Below are 23,304 nucleotides of genomic sequence, written 5' to 3'. Positions count from 1 at the left end.
GCTTTTTGCAAACAGGTTTGCTTTCATAAATAGTTTTTGTTTGTTTCAAGTGTGTTATCAAGGCCATATTTGTTAATTATATGACCAATAGTTGTCCTGTGGACAGATTCCACAGATTCCACCTGAGCTGTGGATCTCTGCAGATCCTCCAGAGTGACCATGAACTTCTTGGCTTATTCTCTCCTTCCTTGGGATGTCAGGTTAGGTGGAAAGCCATGTTTTGGTAGGTTTACAGTTGTGCCATACTCCTTCCATTTTTGGATGATGGATTGAACAGTGCTCTGTGAGATGTTCAGAACTTGGGCTTTTTTTATTACCTAACCCTGCCTTACTCTTCTCCACAACTTTATACTTGACTTGTCTGGTGTGTTCCTTGTTTTTCATGATGCTGTTTGATCCCTAATAGTCTTAAATAAACCTCTCAGAGAACAGCTGTAGTTATATTGAGAATAAATTACACAATAATTACTAATTATGTGACTTCTGTAGGCAATTGGTCACTAATGATTTTATTTAGGATTGTCAGACTACAGGGTGCTGAATATAAATGTTGGAACAATTTTCAGATTTATATTTTTCAAATAATTTGAAAACCATGTATCATTTAATTTACACTTCAAAAATAATTGCAACTTTGTGTTGGCATGTCACATAAAATCACAATAAAATACATTTAGGTTTGTGGGTATAATGGGAAAATATGTGGAAAAGTTCATGGGGTATAAATACTTTTCAAGGCACTGTTTAAAAATGGTTAATGGAATATAATAAGTATAAGAAAACATAAAAAAAAAGTGTTAAAAAAATGACAGACTATTAAAGGGAAGAAAAAATCCATCTTGTCCTGCAGTGATACGTATCGCTATCATACTGCATGGGCCCCACTCACATCACCTGTGATATTCCAGGAGCCCTGATCGTTATACTGACGGACCCACATAAGTATATTTTTGCCTGGTATAGGTCAGAATACTTTTTGTTTTTGTGTTTTTTTTAAGTCCGTGTTTAACTGTAAAGTGTTGCAGAAAATATTGGCGCTATATAAAAAAAAAATTATATTATTATTAGGATTTCTTTTTCTTTTTGCTGTGGGATTCGATGGCAGACATGTGAGCTGTGTAGGAATACTGTTGCTTGGGTTTGGGGCATATATTTGGCAACTCCCAGCTTTATGTGATTATCGAATATAGTTTATTACCAGGGTACATTTTTTTGATAATTCCTTTATACATCTCATGTCAGAGTGCTGGATACATTTATTGGACACGTTAAATAATGCTGGCAATAAACTCCAGGGTTAAATTACAGAGTGTTGGATATTCTGTCTTCCCCAAAACTGCACACCAGTTGATGAATATGTCAAACACTACAAACAACCCCTGCTTTACCGCACTTTCCTCCATATTATGGTAGTGTTGAATTCATCCAAGGGGTTTTCAAGGTTCGGAATATTGATTTAATTTCCTTAGGAGCGGCCATCAATGACTGATTGACGATGGTCCGATTCTCGAAGTTTCCACTCCTAGCTATTTGAAAGGTGCTGTGTGAGCAGAGCAGAAGGGGTTGCTGTTCTTGCAGAGTATCTCAGCCCTTTAAAAAAGCTGATGATGATGAGACTGGGCCCCAACTATCGGATATTAAAGGCTGTGGCTATTCTGACACTGGAAAACACCTTTAGAAATTAGTAAGTTGCCCGTTTAGAGGTAACTAAGTGTTGTACTAATGTATGCTCGTGTTTAATTTTGGTGAAAAATTGTATGTTCAATTCTTAGAAACTCTTTCCCCTAGTGGCAATCTTTATAGAATGCCTGTCTCTGTCCTTGGGATTTCGATGGCACCAAGTGTGTCTTGTACATCACCATTAACGGGACATATTATGAACTCGCTTGCCTGTACATTACAGAGGGATAATGCAACATGGACTTCTAGACGTTTTACATTTCATCCCTCCCACTAAATTAGCTTCAAAAGTCAAATTATCCACATCTTTAGTGGCTTTTCACAAAGCACTACGTGAGGTTTTTGTTTCAGAAGACCCTTATCCACAATATCCCAGGGAGGTCAGGTAGTCACAGCCAATGCAGCCATTGCTTCTTTCCCAGCATGTTCCCGCTCCACAGCTAATTGTATGGACAGCCACATGACAATGGGAAGAAAACCTTTAGGAAACCTTTTCACGGATGTGTTTGCTGAAATCTTTAACATAATGAACATAAGTACTCTTTAATGATCGAATAATCCTTAGGCTGTGTGCACACGTTCAGGATTTTTCGCATTTTTTTCATGTTTTTTTTGCTATAAAAACGCTTAAAAAACGCATACATATGCATCCCATATTTTATAATGCTTTCTGCAATTTTTTTAGTGCATATGTTACGTTTTTTTCCGCGAAAAAAAACGCATTGCGGTAAAAACGCAGCATGTTCATTAATTTGTGGATTTTTTTTGCGGATTTCCCACTATATTATTGCATTGGGAATCTCCGGAAAAAAAACACAAAAAATCCGCAAAAAAAAAGCGAGAAAAAGCGAAAAAAACGCATGCGGATTTCTTGCAGAAAATGTCCGGTTTTGTTCAGGAAATTTCTGCAAGGAATCCTGATGTGTGCACATAGCCTTAGGGATCGTATAGGATAACCTGACCATTGAGAACGATCTGATGAGTTGATCCAAAATAACTTTACATTAGTGGGTTAGAAAAAGAGTCAATAGAACCAAATTAATTTCTCTAATTACAGTAGTAATTATTATTTTTTTCCTCTGTACAGTATACATTTTCTTGTTTTAACAGGTTATTCTCAAAATTAACTGTACATGTGCATTATGAGAGCCTTGATGATGTGCGCAATTACTAATCGACCTGGAATATTACATTAGTAATGTACCTAGGGTCACGTTCACATGGCAGCATTTATTTCCACTTGCAGAAAGCTGACTTTGATTTCTGCCTAGGATGTGCGTTTTTGCCATTTAGTATGGCTAATCTCTGGCTTTCCTGTACAACATCCTCAGAGTTCACAGAACAGGCAAAAATCTGCATCGAAATTTTCCGTAGCATGTGACTTGGATTGCCAAAATGGGGACTGTCGTCAGTTTTGTTGCCAATTTCAGGGCAGAATCTATTTCCAAATCTGTGTCTGATCTGACACGTGTGAATAGATCTTTATACAGAAGATATGGTTATTGTAGAACCGTGTTCGCATTTCTGGCATCCTGAATTTCACAGTTTGCAGTATGGATGAATCCGTTGACCAGTGTTTGACATCTCCTACAAGACATACTTCCAATACTATCCAGCAAACATGTTGTGCTCCTAAAAAGAAGAATTCTTGGTGCCATTTAGGAGATAGGCAGACATAAAATAGTCTTGTCTGTTGACTTCCATCTCTAAAAGGGGCAATTTGATAATAGGAATATAATTGCTGTATATTTCCCTTTGCGTTTGTGTCACTGGTGATAAATCTGCTGTTTCTATGGTTAAATAAATTGGGTTCCTTTATTTAAGCAGTTTTGCGTTATTAAATATCTCCCAGCAATTCCATTACATTCCCATTGGAACTCAATTAAAGGCCTGAGATGGTCTAATTTTGGATAGCATATAACGTATATTCAAAGGTGTCTTTGTCAAAAATTACAGACTCCAGCAGTTGACTTTTCAAAGGCATAGGTTGGTCAGAAAGTGCAGCATAAGCTGGCAAGTAAAATATATGCTTTTTACTTCATGAAATGTGTTTGATTGCCTGGCTGGAGATAAGGCGTGCGTAAGATGATACATTTGCATCGCGGAAGAATGAAAATTGAGAAAATTAAAACGTAACTGTGGGTTCATCAGTCCTGTCTATGTTCTGTGATCTGGGCAATAAAAGATTCTTTTTCTTTGAAATTCTTCTTTGTTGTGCGCCCAAGATTCATTTTAGATTAATCTTTTATTTTGCTTTATTTCCAAAGGACATCCATTACCTTGCACTAGATAAGGGTGAATGGGCACTAGCTAAAGTGGCAAAGAAAAAGGCTGAGGAAATAGATGCAGAATCAATAAACGCTGGAGTTGGTAAGAATTAATGCTATTTAAAAAGCTTCTCTTTTTTTTTTTTCTTTTTTTTGAATCAATACTTTTTCTGTACTGCCGCAATGTTACATATGTGGGGGGTTATTGGTTAGTTTCTAGGGAAAAAGAATTAGAGGAGATAAGCTTCAAATACCACCTGCCGATCCCGGACTTCACATAGAACAGATTCACTGCTAATAACAAATGAAAAGAGTTGGCGGTAAAGTGACTACAGTCATATTGTTACCTACATTAGGTTGGCGTAATCTAGTTTGCAAAATTGTGCTCATTTAGGCTCTTTTCACACTGCGTCAGGAAAACTCTCAATGTATACATTTATGGGAAACCTAGATGGTGGCCCGATTCTAACGCATCGGGTATTCTAGAATATGTATGTAGAAAACTCTCAATGTATACATTTATGGGAAACTGGTAATGGATGAAATACGGAGGCATCTATCACCTGTGGGATTCCATATACCTCACGGTATACTTTTGCTTTGTTTTTTACTTCATTCCACTTTATGGAATAGTGCATTCTGCTACGCTATTCCATACAGTAAAATTACAGATTCTTATAGAAGCCATAGTGGCTACACTTGTATGAATGGAGCTCTATGGATGCCTTTTCCATATGTATCAGAAGCTCGCTTAATTCATATGTGTTATGCACGCATGGTAGTGAACACGGGTGTAAAGTATCTAACTGTGGAAAAAATGCACAAACACCACCCGGTTCCTGTAGATCATAGTATCAAGTAACACAAGCCCTAGTGGCTCCAGCGCGACCTGGATAAACCCTGACTGTAAAACTAGAGAAGACAGTCTTGGAGACGGGAGTGGGAGGTTCTGATTAATGAGGATGTTAACCTCAGGTCATTAGCCTTTCCAGGTAATGCAATCACCTGGGCAATACTAAGGAAATCCTGAATACATGACCTGTTGGTGGCTCTTGAGCACCGAAGTTGGGGAACACTGGTCTAAGCAATCGAGGGGGGGGGGGGGCAGCATAAGAAATAAACCCCAGGAGTACACTTATGTGACTGGCCTAGATACTCAGAAGTAGGACTAGAACTCCAAGCATAATCCACCAAAGACTATCACCAGCAGAGAAGACCAGCAGGGAGAAGGTTTTAATAGTAGCACCTGTAGTGTGATAGGACAGGCTAGATGACAAATCAAAAACACCTGCTGTGTGAAGGGAATGGACAAAGGCAAAAGGTAATCAGCACCTAGACACTGATAGAACCTGCTGTGGCTCAGCAGAGATGCCAACAACCGCACAGGACCACCACCAGATTGAATCCCGAGGCATGGCACTATGGTGGACATACACTGCTATTGCCGTGTGACTGATAGCCTTGCCTGGACTGCAATAAAGAGTTGACGGAGCTGGAGAACGAAGAATGGAAAGCAGGGGCGCTACCTGTACGATGACATTAATGTGATCTACACCATAATAGTGAATCTAACTTGAAAATTGTGCAGGACATTAATAAGCCTTATCTTCAGCGAGGGTCGTTGGCTATAAAATGGACTAGTCAAAGGATTCATCTACATATCATAAACTGACTTTAGATATACTATTTCTAAAGATCTGTCTATGTGACCAATGTAATAAAGGGACTGTTAGGCAGGGAATTTAGATAGGTAGACACAACTGTTGTTGGTTCTGAGGGCAAGGGGGACCTGACAGGTTCTCTTTTAAAAGAGCTGCAAAAATTTCTAACAAGTACGGGTTATATGTCTGACCTGTTGGGTAGGGTGGAAAGATGGAAGGCTTTACTTACAAATGGCTAAATATACATCAAGTCTGGCAAAAGCATGTGATAAGATATGTTATGGTCTGATGAGTCCGTGGTTGAACTTTTTGGCCATAATTCTAAAAGTATGTTTGGTGCAAAGTCAACACTGCACATCACCAGAAGAACGACATACCCACAGGGAAGCGTGAAGGAGTGAAGCATTATGCTTTGGCACTGTTTTTCAGCAACTGGAACTAAGGCTTTAGTTTTGCAACAAAACTTTCAGGTCTCTTTTAAAGATCCGAAGAAGAATTTTGCATTTCAGTATGACAATGACTTGAAACATAACTCCAAATCATTAAAACTGTGGCTTAGCCAGAAGAAGATCAAAGTTTTGCAATAGCCCGGCCAGAGTCCAGACTTGAATATAATGGAAAATCTTTGGGTTGCCCTAAAGAGGGCGCTGTACACAGGAAACACCCTTGCAATCTGACAGATATGGAGCGCTACTGCAAGAAAGAGTGAGGAAAGATTAGATAAATTCCTACCCATAATGCAAGAATGCTGTCTTAAATTCAAAGGGTATTTCATCAAAATGTTAGTTTAAGGGTGTGCATAATGATGCAACCCAATTATTTTAGTTTTTTATTTTTCCATGCAAAAGAATTTCATTTTTTTCTTATTTAAATGGTACTTATTATTTGCAACATTAAAGATGGAAAAAGTTCTGAAATCATGCCTCTTGGAACGATTTTTTTTACATGACAAAAACTTGGCATTTTAGGAGTGTGTAGCCTTTTTATATCTGCTGTATCTCTTCATTATACAGTGAAGAAGCTGTATAGTAGCACTATTTATGAGATTCACTTAAGTTGTGATGGTTTAGATGGGGAGTCTTCAGCTTTTTTGCAAGAGATGTCAGAAGCGAGTAGCATCTCTAGAAGACATACCTGAACCAGCAGAGCAAGTGGTTTATTTATTTTAGAGTAATCGTTTATTTAGTTTAGACAAGGAACTAATTAACGCAGTAAAATCAAAGAAGAGGAGGATACTTTATAATTTAGATTTGACTACTTCCTCTATGCAGCTCGTTCAGCATGCTTTAACTCTTCTTACACTTTGTCAAAAATGTTAACAGTTTTAGACAGCCCATTTTGTTGTAAGTTATAGTGACCCTTTAGGCTTGTTCACACGATGCGGTTTTTACTGCGGATCCGCAGCGGATTTGCAGCTGCGGATCCGCATCCTTTTTCCATGCAGGGTACAGTACAATGTTACCCAATGGAAAAAAAAAAAACGCTGTTCCCACGATCCTTTTTTCCGCCGGAAAATCCGCGCTGATTTTCTGCGGAGAAAAAAAAAGTACCATGTCAATTCTTTCTGCGGATTCCGCTGCTGTTTTCCACCTGCACCAATAGGAAAAAGCAGCTGGAAACCCGCAGTGGAATCCGCAGAAGAAAAAGGACTGAAAACCACAGTGAAAACCACCGCAGGTTTTGCACTGCGGTTTTCACAAATCAGGACCTGAAAAATCCGCAGGGAAAAAAGGATCGTGTGAACAAGGCCTTAAAATGTTTTTCTCTCTGGAAATTTTTACTCTAGGTGTGTCTTTCTCTGTATGAGTTGTAAAGGGGTTTTATCGCCAAAAGATATTCATGACCCATCCAGAGTATTGGTGATAAATGTTCTGATCTCTTCGGACCCCACTACTATTAGCCCCAGATTACAAGAACAGATATCCCACCGACCTCACATTCTTTCTTAATCACAATTAAATGTCAAGCCATGCTCATGTATGACTGCTGCCCTTTTATTTATGGGACTAATCGAGGGAAAACTTTTTTAAAAAATGTCTACATTGCTGGACAAATCACATTCACAGTAGACCAGAAGTTAATGTAAGGTCACATAACAGGTCATTCAGCTGTCAGCTTGTAGAGGAAGCTACTAAAATGTGAACTGAAATTTATTTTTTATTTTTTTTTATCCTGAAAGTGATTCTATGGCCCCCACAGTTGTAGAAGGAACTCTGCAGAAAGGTTGTTCTAAACATCTTGGAGAATCGAAGGTCCTTTGTGGATATAAGCTGGTACAGATCCTAATTCTTAATGACATTTGTTGTATGTTTGGGGTCGTTGTTCTGCTGCAGAATAAATTTGAAGCCAATTAGACACCTGTGTGATGAAATTGCATGATGGATAAGTATTTGCCTGTATTTCTATGCATCGAGAGCACCATCTATCCTGACCAAATCTCCACTTCCATTTGTGGAAATACAAATTTGTAAGGAACCTCCACCATGCTTCACTGTTGCCTACATTATTGTGCCGATCTCCAGCCTTTTTGCAAACAAACCGCCTCAGGTACTGTCACATATTTCACATTTTGACTCATTAGTCTAAAAGCACTTGCTGTCATTTTTCTACTCCCCAGTTCCTATGTTTTCATGTATAGCTGAGTCACTTAGCCTTGTTTCCTTGTCGAAGATACGGTTTTTGGGCAAAAGCTGCCTAGACTTCTCCAAATAGTAGATGTGTGTAACTGAGTGTTAGGGGTCGAGTTCCCGCCTGTGCACAGGGGGAATCTCGGGCCATCTCCGCTGCGGTCTCCCATTCTTCTCCTGCCGCAGTGGAGGCTGCTCAGCGGAGACGTCGGTCCCAGCGTCTCGCTCAATCTGACTCTGTGAAGAGGATTACTGCTGCTTTTCCAGCTTCTGCCATTGAAGTCAGTGCTGGGCAGCGGCGAGCAGACGCTTTTGGGACTAAGTCCTGCTTTTCTCCTTCTGAGCATGCCCAGGGTAAGATCTCTCATTGGAGATCGAGGGTCACATGCTTGGATACTGCAGCAAAGCCCATTGGTCCTCCAGGAAGGTCCTGAAGGTGCTCAGGCTTTGTGGCAGCTTCTCATTGGTCCTTCTAGGAAGGTCTTGTTCTGGCTGCAGCTGTAAAAGTCTCGCATGGCCACACGGCCATGCGCTAGTATCTTTCTAAGTTATGTGCTTTGCACCAGTGTGGTCATGTAAGATTGTGTTCAGGGACCCGGCTGAAATAAGCCCCTAGAATGCTGGCACCTCCGGCGAGGAGTTTTGTGTGCATGCATGACTACTGACTGCTCTCTGTTGGGCAGTTAGCCTGTGCTCCTGTGAAGTCTAACAGGGTGCAGTGCTTTGCTTTCACGGCTGTTCTGTGAGTTAACAGAGCTAGCCAATACCGCCATATAGTGCTGCCATTTGCTAGCAGCAGGTTTTCCTGCACGGTGGACCCCGGGCTGCGAACGCATCAATAACAATAAAAAACTATATTTTCTCGGTGCTTTCCGTTGGCCCTAACACTGAGTCCCAATGGTTCCTTCCAATTTTGAGCTTATTGCACTGCAGGACATCTTCCGATTTTGAAAGGAAGTAAGCATCATGTGTCCTTCATCTTTTCCACTGTTTTCATGGCCAACCACTGCATCGATGATCCTCAACATTGCCCATTTCTTGATGAATCTTCAAAAGCGCTTGAACATCACATCTTGAAAACCCAGTTCGTTTTGAAATCTTTTCCTGGGAGAGACCTTCCTATTGCAACATAACTACCTTGTGTCTTGTTATTGTGCACAGTCTTGGCATGGTGTATGACCTGTGACATGAAAGAAGAACATGGAGTCCTAGAAGTGATGATATGACCCGAATCCTGATCTCAACATCATCGGGTCTATCTTGGATTATATGAGGAAACGGAAGACCTACATCCAAAGAAAATATGTGGTTAGTTATCCAAGATGTTTGGAACAACCTCCTGGCTGAGTTTTTTTTTTAGTTTACTCACTTATATAGTGCCATTAATTTCACAGCATTTTACAGACATTATCGGCATTCAATATCAGGATGTGTTTGGAGTGTGGGAGAAAACTGGAGAACGCGGAGGAAATCCATGCAAACACTGAGTGCTTCAAAAACTATTAAGTTAATGTACCTAGAAGAATTGATTATTTTTTTGAATGCGAGGGCGCTCACACCAAATAATGGTCAATTTATGTTAGGTGTCGAGTTCCTGCCGCTGCACAGGTGGAATCTCGAACCATGTCTGCTTCGGTCTCCCATTCTCCTCCAGCCGCAGTGGATCCTGCTCAGCGGAGACGTCGGTCCCAGTGTCTGGTTAAGGCTGATACTGGACGACTACTACTGCCCTTCCAGGCTCTACCTTTGTAGCCAGCAATGTTCAGAAGCAAGCAGGTCTTTCTGGGACTGTCCTGCTTTTCCCATACTGAGCATGCCCACGGGACCACCTCCCATTGGAGGTCCGGGGTCACATGCTTAGGTCCTGTTGCGGTTCCTATTGGACCACTAGGAAGGTCCTTGTTTGCTGCAGCTATAAAAGGTTCGCATGGCCGCACGGCCATGCGCTAGTATCAGCCTATGTCATGAGCTTGCTGCTTTAGTGGTCATGTCTGCATGAGGTCAGGGTTGGCTGAAATAAGCCCCTAGAATACCGGCACCTCCGGTGAGGAGTTTTGTGTGCTATGCTGACTGCGTGACCACTGGTTGCTCTCTGCTCAGTTAGGTAGCTGTGATCCTCTGTGAGGTTAACAGGGCACAGTGTTTTCCTATCTATGCGATTCTGTGAAGTAACAGAGTTCGCTTATACCGCCATATAGTGCCGCCAATTCTAGCAGCAGGTTACTCTCCTGCACGGAGGACCCCGGGTTGCGAACGCACCAATTATTACAATTATTACTTATATATATACTTGGTGCATTCCGCCAACCCTAACATAATACTAGTGCCAGGGTCTGGCTAGAAAATGGTGGACGATCAGCGTCTACAGCTTTACATCCAGCAGCTAGAGGTTAGCTTAGCGGCTCTTGAGCTCACAACCTCAGCTGTGGATGTCACCGCAGTCGCTGTACCGGCTACTAGTGTAGCTGCAGCCAGTTTGTCCTCTGCCACCCCTACTCCGACTTTATCCCGACTTCCACTTCCAGACAAGTTTGCTGGTGACAGTAAGCTCTGTCGGGTATTCGTGAGCCAGTGCACTATACATCTTGAGCTTCTGGCTGCACGTTTTCCTACGGAATGGGCTAAAGTGGGATTTATCATATCCCTTCTGTCGGGCAGGGTGTTGAGTGGGCAACGCCGCTGTGGGAGCGTGATGATCGTGTGGTACATAGTGCTCCTCGCTTCCTGGACTCTGACAGGTCTTTTTAGGACCTCGTGTTACCCACGATACGGTGCTCCAACTGCTGGCATTAACACAGGGTTCGTCCATGGTCAGCCAATTTGCCTTCCACTTCCGGACTTTGGCATCAGAGCTGGAGTGGCCGGATAAAGTCCTTATTCCTGTGTACTGGAGGGAATTGGCTGACGATGTAAAGGACGCCTTGGCCACCAGGGAGATTCCTGCCACACTGGAGGACCTCATAACTATATCTATCCGCAGCGACCTCCGTTTTAACGAGCGGAGGTTGGAGCGGATCCAGTGTAGGCAGAGGTTCCGGTTGGCTCCTACCTTTGCTAGTCCTCTGGAATCTCCCATTCAGGCGTCCGACTCCCATGAGGCCATGAAAGTTTCTCGAGCGGGACGTAAGTCCCGGGCCGCTCGAGTACCCGTGCTCTGTAATAACTGCCAGTAGAAGGGACATCGCATCTAGTAACCATAGGAGGAGATTCACTAGACACAACGGTATTTTCCTCCAAGCTGTCCTTTAAGGGGACAATCACTTTAGGCTCTTCCACTCTCACAGTCGAGCTTTGTGTGGACTCTGGGCGGAGGGGAATTTTATGTCCTCTGCCTGCGCCCAACGCCACCCTATACCCCTGGTGATGCTCGCCAGGCCAGTGACTGTTCGAGTGGTAAATGGGTCAACACTGCCCACATAAATTACACATCAGACCATCCCTTTCACGTTATCCATGTCTCCTTCCCATCAGGAGATTATCTCCCTGCTTGTCATTTCCGAGGGAATGGATGAGATTCTTCTGGGGATGCCCTTGTTACGTTTCCACTCTCCTCATATAGAGTGGTTCTCAGGGAGAATTTTGGGTTGGAGTGAATCCTGTAACTGCAGATGTATGAGGGAGTGCATTCAGGTTGCCACTACAGAGGTACCCGCAGATCTTACTTCTCTCCCAAAGTGCTATTGGTCCTATGCGGACGTGTTCTCCAAGAAGGCTGTGGAGACCCTTCAGCCTCACCGTCCCTATGACTGTCCTATTGATCTCATGCCTGGAGCAGCGCCTCCCTGGGTTCGGGTCTATCCTCTCTCCCAATATATTCAGGAGAATTTGGCTAGAGGGTTCATAAGGAAGTCAGTGTCACCCACAGGGGCGGGGTTCTTTTTCGTGCAGAAGAAGAACGGAGAACTTTGTCCATGCATAGATTACAGGGGTCTTAACGCCATCACCGTTAAGAATAAGTACCCTTTGCCCCTGATATCTCAGCTCTTCGATAGGCTACGGGGAGCAAGGGTATTCACAAAATTAGATCTGCGGGGTGCTTACAACCTGATTCGCATCTGTGAGGGGGACAAATGGAAGGCGGCATTTAACACCAGGGATGGGCACTATGAATATCTGGTGATGCTCTTCGGCCTCTATAATTCCCCAGCCATTTTCCAAGACTTTGTAAATGACACTTCCGGGATATGCTCTCCACCTCGGTCGTAGTCTATCTGGATGATATACTCATCTACTCTACAGATATTGACTCTTACCGGAGAGATGTTTGCAAAGTCTTTGACCTCCTACGGACAAACTTCCTCTACGCAAAGTTGGAGAAATGTGTGTTTGGAGTCCTTGCCTTTCCTTGGTTATATCATCTCCGCCCAGGGATTGGCTATGGATCCTGCCAAACTACAGGCTGTGATGGACTGGCAAGAACCCCACTCTCTCAAAGCGGTGCAGCGCTTTATGGGGTTCATTATAATAATAATAATAATTTTTCATTTATATAGCTCCAACATATTCCGCAGCGCTTTACAACTTATAGAGGGGAATTGTACAGACAATAGACATTACAGCATAACAGAAATCACAGTTCAAAACAGATACCAGTAGGAATGAGGGCCCTGCTCGCAAACTTACAAACTATGAGGAAAAGGGGAGACACGAGAGGTGGATGGTAACAATTGCTTTAGTTATTTCATTAGTTCATTAACTCCTACCGCCAGTTCATTCCTCATTTCTCAACTTTAGTAGCTCCCTTGGTAGCCCTCACCAAGAAGGGTGCAAATCCCAAATTGAATTGTGGTCAGAAGACGTCTCCAAGGCCTTCCTCTCAATTAAATCTCATTTTGCTAGCGCTCCCATTCTACATCGCCCCAATGTTGATAAGCTGTTTATAATGGAGGTGGATGCCTCACCTGTTGGTGCTCTAGCAGTCCTCTTCCAAAAGGATGCTCAAGGTCGGAAGCATCCTTGCTTCTTCTTTTCCAAGACATCCACACCAGCGGAGAGGAATTATTCCATCGGGGACAGGGAGTTGCTAGCCATGAAAACAGCTTTCTCTGAGTGGAGTCATCTCCTGGAGAGGGCTCGCTTTCCCTTCCAAGTTTTTACTGACCACAAAAATCTGGTATACTTACAGACAGCCCAGCAGCTGAATTCTCACCAGGCCAGGTGGTCCCTGTTCTTCTCCCAGTTCCATTTCACTCTCCATTTTCTTTCCGGGGAGAAGAACATTCGTGCCGACGCTCTCTCTTGCTCCGTTGTGTCTTCTGTGGAGGAGGAAGAGGAGCCTCGGCTTATTGTCCCCACTGAGAGCTTGAGAACTGTGGCCCCGGTCTCGCTAGAGTCTGTGCCCCCGGGCAAGACTTTTGTGCCATTCCATTTGCGACCGGAGGTTCTCTCTTGGGCTCATTCGTCTAGAGTGGGTGGATATTTTGGGGCCAAGAGGACGTTTGAGCTGCTGGCGAGAACTTACTGGTGGCCGCATATGGCTCGTGATGTCGGGGACTATATTCGGGCATGTGTTTCCTGTGCTAAGAATAAGTCTCCTCGACAATGGCCAACAGGATTACTTTATCCTTTACCGGTGGCAGACAGGCCCTGGGAGATGGTTGGGATGGACTTTGTGGTGGGCTTACCCAAGTCTCGTGGCTGCACCATCATTTGGGTAATCACCGACCATTTCTCTAAAATGGTGCACTTGGTGCCTCTTCCACGGCTACCTTCTGCACGGGCTCTGGCAGCATTGTTTGTAAAACATATTTTCCGCCTACACGGTATGCCTGACAAGATTGTCAGTGACCGGGGTCCCCAGTTTGCGTCTCGGTTCTGGAGAGAGCTTTGTCGACTACTCAGTATCGAGTTGAATCTCTCTTCTGCATATCATCCCGAGACGAATGGGTTGGTAGAGAGGGCCAACCAGACCTTGGTCACATATCTGCGACATTTTGTTTCAGCCAGGCAGGATGACTGGGCATCCTTACTACCGTGTGCGGAGTTTGCTCTAAACAATGCCGTAGCCGACTCCACTTGCCAGACCCCATTTCTCCTTAATTACGGTCAACATCCGCGGGTTCCTGTGCCCATGCCCGTGTCTTCCGCTGACTCCAGGGTGGCAGACTGGGCTGTGGAGGCACGGGACATTTGGAACCGTACTCAGGATGCCATCCGGGCTTCCAAGGAGAGACTGAGGTCCTCCACCTATGCACACCGGCGCCCCGCTCCGACCTTTGCTCCTGGCGATTTAGTGTGGCTCTCCGCCCGTAACATCAGGCTGCGTGTTGAGTCCACTAAGTTTGCACCTCGCTGCTTGGGTCCCTTCAAGGTCCTCGAACAGGTTAACACTGTAGTCTACTGTCTGGCCCTTCCTCCACGCCTAGGTATCACCGACACCTATCATGTGTCCCTCTTAACGCCCGTACACATGTCCCGGTTTTCTGAGTCATCTGGCGTGACATCGGGTTCGTCTACGGACGATTACGATGTGAACGCTATTTTGGGGTGCAAGGTGGTACGTGGCAAAAAATTTTATTTGGTGGACTGGAAGGGTTATGGCCCAGAGGACAGGTCCTGGGAGCCTGCTGAGCACATTCGAGCTCCACAGCTCATTGCTGACTTCGAGCGTAGCGAGGTCCAAGGAGGGGGGGCATGTTAGGTGTCGAGTTTCCGCCGCTGCACAGGGGGAATCTCGAACCATGTCTGCTGCGGTCTCCCATTCTCCTCCAGCCGCAGTGGAGCCCGCTCAGCAGAGACGTCGGTCCCAGCGTCTGGCTCAGGCTGATACTGGACGACTGGTTACTACTGCCCTTCCAGTCTCTACCTTTGTAGCCAGCAATGTTCAGCAGCAAGCAGGTCTTTCTGGGACTAAGTCCTGCTTTTCCCATACTGAGCATGCCCACGGGACGACCTCCCGTTGGAGGTCGGGGGTCACATGCTTAGGTCCTGTTGCATTTCCTATTGGACCACTAGGAAGGTCCTTCTCTGCTGCAGCTATAAAAGGTTCGCATGGCCGCACGGCCATGCGCTAGTATCAACCTATGTCATGAGCTTGCTGCTTTAGTGGTCATGTCTGCATGAGGTCAGGGTTGGCTGAAATAAGCCCCTAGAATACCGGCACCTCCGGTGAGGAGTTTTGTGTGCTTTGCTGACTGCGTGACCACTGGTTGCTTTCTTCTCAGTTAGGTAGCTGTGATCCTCTGTGAGGTTAACAGGGCACAGCGTTTTCCTATCTATGCGATTCTGTGAAGTAACAGCGTTCGCTTATACCGCCATATAGTGCCGCCAAATCTATCAGCAGGTTACTCTCCTGCACAGTGGACCCCAGGTTGTGAACGCACCTATTATTACTTATATATATATACACTCACTGGCCACTTTATTAGGTACACCTGTCCAACTTCTTGTTAACACTTAATTTCTAATCAGCCAATCACATGGCGGCAACTCAGTGCATTTAGGCATGTAGACATGGTCAAGACAATCTCCTGCAGTTCAAACCGAGCATCAGTATGGGGAAGAAAGGTGATTTGAGTGCCTTTGAACGTGGCATGATTGTTGGTGCCAGAAGGGCTGGTCTGAGTATTTCAGAAACTGCTGATCTACTGGGATTTTCACGCACAACCATCTCTAGGGTTTACAGAGAATGGTCCGAAAAAGAAAAAAAATCCAGTGAGCGGCAGTTCTGTGGGCGGAAATGCCTTGTTGATGCCAGAGGTCAGAGCAGAATGGGCAGACTGGTTCGAGCTGATAGAAAGGCAACAGTGACTCAAATCGCCACCCGTTACAACCAAGGTAGGCCTAAGAGCATCTCTGAACACACAGTGCGTCGAACTTTGAGGCAGATGGGCTACAGCAGCAGAAGACCACACCGGGTACCACTCCTTTCAGCTAAGAACAGGAAACTGAGGCTACAATTTGTACAAGCTCATCGAAATTGGACAGTAGAAGATTGGAAAAACGTTGCTTGGTCTGATGAGTCTCGATTTCTGCTGCGACATTCGGATGGTAGGGTCAGAATTTGGCGTAAACAACATGAAAGCATGGATCCATCCTGCCTTGTATGGAGCATCTTTGGGATGTGCAGCCGACAAATCTGCGGCAACTGTGTGATGCCATCATGTCAATATGGACCAAAATCTCTGAGGAATGCTTCCAGCACCTTGTTGAATCTATGCCACGAAGAATTGAGGCAGTTCTGAAGGCAAAAGGGGGTCCAACCCGTTACTAGCATGGTGTACCTAATAAAGTGGCCGGTGAGTGTATATACTCGTTGCGTTCCGCCAACCCTAACAAATTTAGATTTCTACTCTGTTCATTCACTTTTTATTTAGTTAATAAAAATAAACTATTAACACAAAATTAAAATGCATATATGTATGTATACTTTCTATTATAGGTGTTACTGTATATACACACATTGCTCCAGCAGGTAATTCAAGAGGTTTTAGAGAATTCTGAACATAAACTCGGTCTTTAAATTTACTGTCTGGACAAATTGAGTTGATTTAGCTTATTTTCCTGCAGGTTATTATAAAACCTCTCGTGATTCCCATAGCCTATGGTAAAAGCACAATCTGCTAGTCAGAAGTGTATAGAAGATCCGTTTCACATAGTTGACTATAGCCTGTTAATTTAAACGTCACTTAACCATGCCACAAGGAATTGACATGGCATAACCCATTAAGAAATCCTATAATTAATAATGATCACACCGTAAAAAAAACTCCTGGGAGTTCTTATGTTATTTCCTTGATAAAAACTGACGTGAGCGGCACATGTTAAAAATGTCAGAAAGATTCCCAAGGCCAACTTACTTTAAATTACACAGGGGCCCAGCGAGATGAATTTATTTAACCTTCAAATCAATAGTTTTCACCCAAAAGGGATTTTTGTTGTAACGAGAAAAGCAGATAAATTCTTCCTACTTTAGAGTCATGCTGTGAAGTGCTATCTTTCTAGCTAGTGTGAAATAACATTACAGATGTCTCACTTGTAATGATATGCCCATAGTCCTTGGAAGGAAAAGCCTAGAGTAGAGTTGGCAATATGAAGAATAATGGTGCATCCTCCTTCTATGAACTGTGTAGGTATAAAATATATGCATATATATTGCTTGCATTTTGATATTGTGGTAGGGATTGCATGACCTACATATAGAGATGGCCGAACCTGAACAGTAAAGTTCAGTGGCCGTACCGAACACCTGCTGTTCAGGCACGGACACCGAACATGGACTCCACCAGGAAGTCCTTGTTACTGTTCACGTTCGGCCCCCCGAATACTGTGTGTTTGTCGCAATGTCATGTGCAAAAAAAAAACGGTGTGGATTGCCCTGTATTTTTGATAACCAGCCAGGCAAAACACACAGCTGGGGGCTGCAGCCGTCAGCTGTCAGCTTCAGCAAGGCTGGTTATGAAGAATTGAGGGATCTCCATGCCATATTTTTTTAATTATTTAAATAAATATTTTTTTTTTTTAAAACGTGGGATCCCTCCCCATTTTTGACACCAGCCTTGCTAAAGCAGGCAGCTGGAGGCTGGTTGTCTCAGGCTGGTAAGGAGCCACGGATATAGGCCCCCCAAGCCGAAAAATAACAGCCCGCAGCCGCCCAAAAAAGACGCAGCTATCAAAATTGCAGTTGAGAGATAAGAGGTTATAGGTAGCGATTGATTGCATTTAGTTATTGCAAAGTGTTTGCAAAAAAATATTAAGTTAAAGGTGCCAACAGTTTTGTCCAGGTTATTTTGGGGGAATTTGTATGAAAATTTTGTCCAATTTGCCTTTTTGTCTCCATTTTTTTGTGTTGTTCCAATACACAGGAAATAAACATGTGTAATTGTAATAATTTTCTGCGAGAAATGCTTGATTTCCTGGAACAATTTCAAGGGTGCCAATACTTACTGCCATGACTGTAAGAAAATCCAAAAAAGGAGGCAACTCATTCAAAATAGTGAAAAAGTAGGGAACCTTTATTCACCAACAATAGCTACCTTTCAGCTTTTCTAAAGCTCCATAGGAAACTTAGATGGGACGCTTTGCCACTTTGGGGGGAACACCCATTTAGGCAGTGCTGCTGTTTTTCTGTATTTTTATATTTGCATGTGTGTGTATACATATATATATATATATATATATATATATATATATATATATATATATATATATATATATATATATATATATATACACTCACTGGCCACTTTATTAGGTACACCTGTCCAACTTCTTGTTAACACTTAATTTCTAATCAGCCAATCACATGGCGGCAACTCAGTGCATTTAGGCATGTAGACATGGTCAAGACAATCTCCTGCAGTTCAAACCGAGCATCAGTATGGGGAAGAAAGGTGATTTGAGTGCCTTTGAACGTGGCATGGTTGTTGGTGCCAGAAGGGCTGGTCTGAGTATTTCAGAAACTGCTGATCTACTGGGATTTTCACGCACAACCATCTCTAGGGTTTACAGAGAATGGTCCGAAAAAGAAAAAAAATCCAGTGAGCGGCAGTTCTGTGGGCGGAAATGCCTTGTTGATGCCAGAGGTCAGAGGAGAATGGGCAGACTGGTTCGAGCTGATAGAAAGGCAACAGTGACTCAAATCGCCACCCGTTACAACCAAGGTAGGCCTAAGAGCATCTCTGAACGCACAGTGCGTCGAACTTTGAGGCAGATGGGCTACAGCAGCAGAAGACCACACCGGGTACCACTCCTTTCAGCTAAGAACAGGAAACTGAGGCTACAATTTGTACAAGCTCATCGAAATTGGACAGTAGAAGATTGGAAAAACGTTGCTTGGTCTGATGAGTCTCGATTTCTGCTGCGACATTCGGATGGTAGGGTCAGAATTTGGCGTAAACAACATGAAAGCATGGATCCATCCTGCCTTGTATGGAGCATCTTTGGGATGTGCAGCCGGCAAATCTGCGGCAACTGTGTGATGCCATCATGTCAATATGGACCAAAATCTCTGAGGAATGCTTCCAGCACCTTGTTGAATCTATGCCACGAAGAATTGAGGCAGTTCTGAAGGCAAAAGGGGGTCCAACCCGTTACTAGCATGGTGTACCTAATAAAGTGGCCAGTGAGTGTATATATCTCTATATCACCAATACAGCAGAAAGTCATGTAATAAATGCTATTTGGTTCATGCAGTACCTGTCATGTTTGCAAAAGATAAGCCCATAGTAATATGCAACAGTAGATTTTGTTTATGATACCAAACAAAATTACTAAAAGCATAATTACTAAAACTTTCTGTTCTGATAATGAAATATATACCACTACAGTTAGCACTTCCAGATATTTCTCCACGTGTTTTAGTGAATTGCAATGCTTTATAAATTGCTTAACATTTTTACACAAAGTAGTTATTGTCCTATAAGCAAAGCTGTACATGACTTGCCAATAAAAATGAGCAAAAAGATTTGCAGGATCCTGGTCCCGCAGCCATGTCAGTGCCCTATGGCCATCAAACCAGAGCCCTGCGAAACTCCTCCTATCGGCTGCCATCACCGGCTCCTCTTCTGATTTGGTAGGCCTGGCACTGTCATCAGCACTGTGCAATATTATTGTACCGAGCCTACTAATAAGACGAGTCACCAGAGATGCCAGCAATTAGCAGAAGTTTCCACGGCTCAGTTCTCGCAGCCACAGAGCACTGTTGTGGCTGCTGGACAAAGGTTCTTCTAATTATTTTACTCTATTTTACTTGCTAAATTTACAGCCAAAACACAAACTAAGTAAAAAGGAGCTGTTTTGTAGGTATGACTTCATCCAAAGACCTTTTATTATATACTGTAATACCCCTGGTGTCAAAGGTATCAAAATATTTACCAATATCACTTGTCATCTAGGGTAATGAAATGGTCAATGTCACCTTCCCCAATGATATAGGTACTAACTTTGTGGATGATTTTAAAAATGTTTTCCAGGGTTAAGATATTAACATATTCTAAGGATAGCTCATCAATATCATAGGAAGGCGTGGAAGTCCGATGTCTTAACAGATCAGCTTTTTTCACCTCTGCCGCTGGTCAGATGGAAACAGTGAACGGAGCCAAACATCTTCGCTCTGCTTCCGGATATTGGAGCTCAGGTCACGTTCCATTCAAAAGAGGCCTCTGAGCTTCACTAAGTCTGGCCACTACACAGTGGGTGAAGCTGTGCTGTCTGGCTCTATTTACAGTTTACCCACTGGATCTATAGGCATCTGATTGGGAGATGCCAGGTGTTGGGCTCAGATGTGATATTAATGATCACTCTTAAAGGGGTGGTCAGTAGAGGAGCCCCATAAGGAATGGCTTGATAGACCCAAAAGGAATGAATGTAGTGTCATTCAGGTGTGTGCACTGTTGCTCCATTTTAACGGGAATAAAAGTTTCCAGTTCTGCTAATCGAGAACCTCACCGATCTAAAAGTTATCATCTATCCTGTTGTGTGATATCATTTTTTCACTAAACAGCTCTTTTAATGATATGTCATTATATATAAGCCAGGAAAACACACTTTATTGGATGATCCATGGTGGTCTAGAGAAGGGGTTAGTGTAGATATCCCAGGTGGTCTAGTGGATTACTTAACAAGGCTTCCGATCTCATTGGAATCTGTGCAGACCTTGGTCAGAGGCCTGATAATTCCACTGCACTGATGAGAGATCACAACGGGTAGGAATAGAGGATTGAACAGCTGCAAGTCATCTCTATGTGCAGCCAAGTACTTGAAAAACTGCAGTACCAGTCTACTGGTATTGCTACGATTCCACCACTCATGGTGTCCTAGGGACGCTGTGAATGAGAGCTCTGCCACCCTGTGGGATTGAGGGCTGGCTAAACTATCAGGATTTTGAGTGACAGCTCTACCACCCAATCTGAACTACTCCAGGTGTCATCTATTCTGGGTGATTACAGATCCAGACCTTTGACAATTGTAGCTTTGCTCAAGTTGTATGTTTGCTTTCTCTGTACTCTGAGTTGTATTCTGATCTTTGTTGCCGACCTTGGATTTACATTTTTGACAATCTGTTTGTTACCGCTTTGCCTTTATCCTCTACCTTCCTGATACTCTGACCTCAGACTGTTACCTGACTACGCTTTTGTCTTTTCCCTTTGTCTTTTACATACCCTTTGTTACTGACCCCGTAGCTCTTGACTATCCTGCCTCACTAGGTGTCTGTATCTAATCTATTTCCCGGGAGGCTAGCTGGTTACCTGCCTGTTCATCACATATAATTACTGTATATTTTTAATTATTAGATAAGATTTAACTTTTAAGATCATCATATTGTTGTTAGTGTCAGGTGGAAAGATACTGGACATCCTTAATAAACTTTAGTGTCTGTTACTCACTGAAGTGTACACTGAGTTCATAGACTCCTTTCATTCCTCCGCATAACCTGCCTCAGGAAACCAGCCACAATTTGGTTTTCAAGGCTTTTTCCGAGCTGCAGCATAAGAGAATTCCTTTGTTCTGACTTTTGCGTACCTTAGTCTCTTCATACTTCCCAGGGCACTTTATTCTCCTTTTTTAATTACCATATATTTTTTAATGTGCACAAACGGCCTGAAGTATTATTTATAGAAATATCAACCTATGGAAAAATAGATCAGAATATGAATTGCCCAGAACATGCAATAAAGCTTGGCCATGAGTAACTCAGTATTGGAAAGTCTGCGTCTTCCTCTTCTCGTGAGATGTCTCTAGAGTATGGCACTAGGCACCCTCTAGGCCTGATGCCAGCCCTGACAGTGCCTAAGGCTCACAGTGAAAAGCCAAAGGTGCAGAATTCTTTTGGATGTGACATTCACCTCATATGGCCTGAATTGGAACCTATTAAATATCAGCTTATCTTTGGCTTCCAGCATATTGTTTTATAGGAGCCGGTGCAAAGACTTCTGTTTTACATGATATCACAGTAATGTGTTGAATAATGTAAAGACTAATTTGAACGTGTTTTAAGCTCCCTAAAGCCGCTCAGCTTGACTCTTGTTATTTTTCCACCGGAGTATATCACAAAACAACCTCCATTGGTTAACAACATCCTTGCTCAAATTTTCCCGGAAAGGCAAATTCTGCATTTTTTATTTTGCTATTTCCTTATAATAGGTTTGGAATTTTAATATTAATGTCTTAACGGGCCTTTGTTATTGTTCTTGACACAGCCAAATAAGAATGACAGATCATTGTGATCATCCAGAAGTGATCTATGTACATAAAGAAAATTCCTAACTTGTGAGATTAATATAACCCTGGGTCCACATTGGGGTGTATCCCAGAAAACACTCGCCTCTCGCAATCAGTGCTGTGCTAAGCTCACCTTTCTCTCCATGAATCTCAGCTGGTAATATTATGATGATTCATGCACCTTTCTGACTGATGTTTCGCTCCCCACGACACATGCTCCCGGATATTGGTTGTCAAACAAACTACCGTAATCTCCTTCACCTTCTCGGACAATGCCGCAGTAGCTCCAACTCTCATATCTCAGATAGTCCTGCTTTGTTTGTTTTAGTGGAGGCTTAATGAATCCCTAATCCATGACCTGGTTGTCAAGGAGGCGGCCATAGGGGTATTATCACCTCATGCATTTTTTACATAATCGCAGAGTACATAATAAATTTATAGTGAATGCAGGTTCCACCAATGGGACCTGTAAGCGATCTCAAGAACATGGCCCTGACCAGCATGGCTGTCCATAGAGAGATGATCCTGAAACCCTATTATAATCACAGTGCACATCAGGGTTCCATTCTTGAGTAAGAAGCAGCTGCCATTGATGTTATCTGCAATTTTCTACAATTACTAGATTTTCATGGCATATCCACATAAAGTAATCAAGATGGGAATGCCCCTTTTAAGTGTCATCTCATCAATTTTTCTATTGATTTCTCTGGAGAGATTATCCCCAGTTGTCTCTGGGAGGCACATAAATGCTTCATCAAACGCACTATAATAAACCTTGGCTACACCGTAAAAACATGGCCGTATAAAGACCCTCCTTTCCAACATAAAGAAGCCTAAACTACTTTAGAAGTGCATCCAGGCTTATGATGTTTTAAATCAATTGATACAAACCAGGGAGTAACTTAAATG

The 23,304-nt window shown here is 43.1% G+C and overlaps 1 protein-coding gene across 3 annotated transcripts in view; it reads left to right on the top strand.

Moving 5' to 3' along the window:
• The window catches only part of WDPCP (WD repeat containing planar cell polarity effector), a 357,770-nt gene that overhangs the window by 207,429 nt on the left and 127,037 nt on the right, over positions 1-23,304 (top strand). For all 3 annotated transcript variants that reach the window (XM_077282497.1, XM_077282498.1, XM_077282499.1), the window contains one exon: positions 3,948-4,050. In XM_077282497.1, coding sequence (XP_077138612.1) covers positions 3,948-4,050 — 103 coding nt within the window. The remainder of the gene's footprint in view (positions 1-3,947; positions 4,051-23,304) is intronic.

Source organism: Ranitomeya variabilis, chromosome 2 (genome assembly GCF_051348905.1).
Source record: "Ranitomeya variabilis isolate aRanVar5 chromosome 2, aRanVar5.hap1, whole genome shotgun sequence".
In the NCBI taxonomy this organism is placed as follows: domain Eukaryota; kingdom Metazoa; phylum Chordata; class Amphibia; order Anura; family Dendrobatidae; genus Ranitomeya; species Ranitomeya variabilis.
The sequence above is the reverse complement of the archived record's forward strand: the minus strand, read 5'-3'. Positions and strand labels throughout refer to the sequence as shown.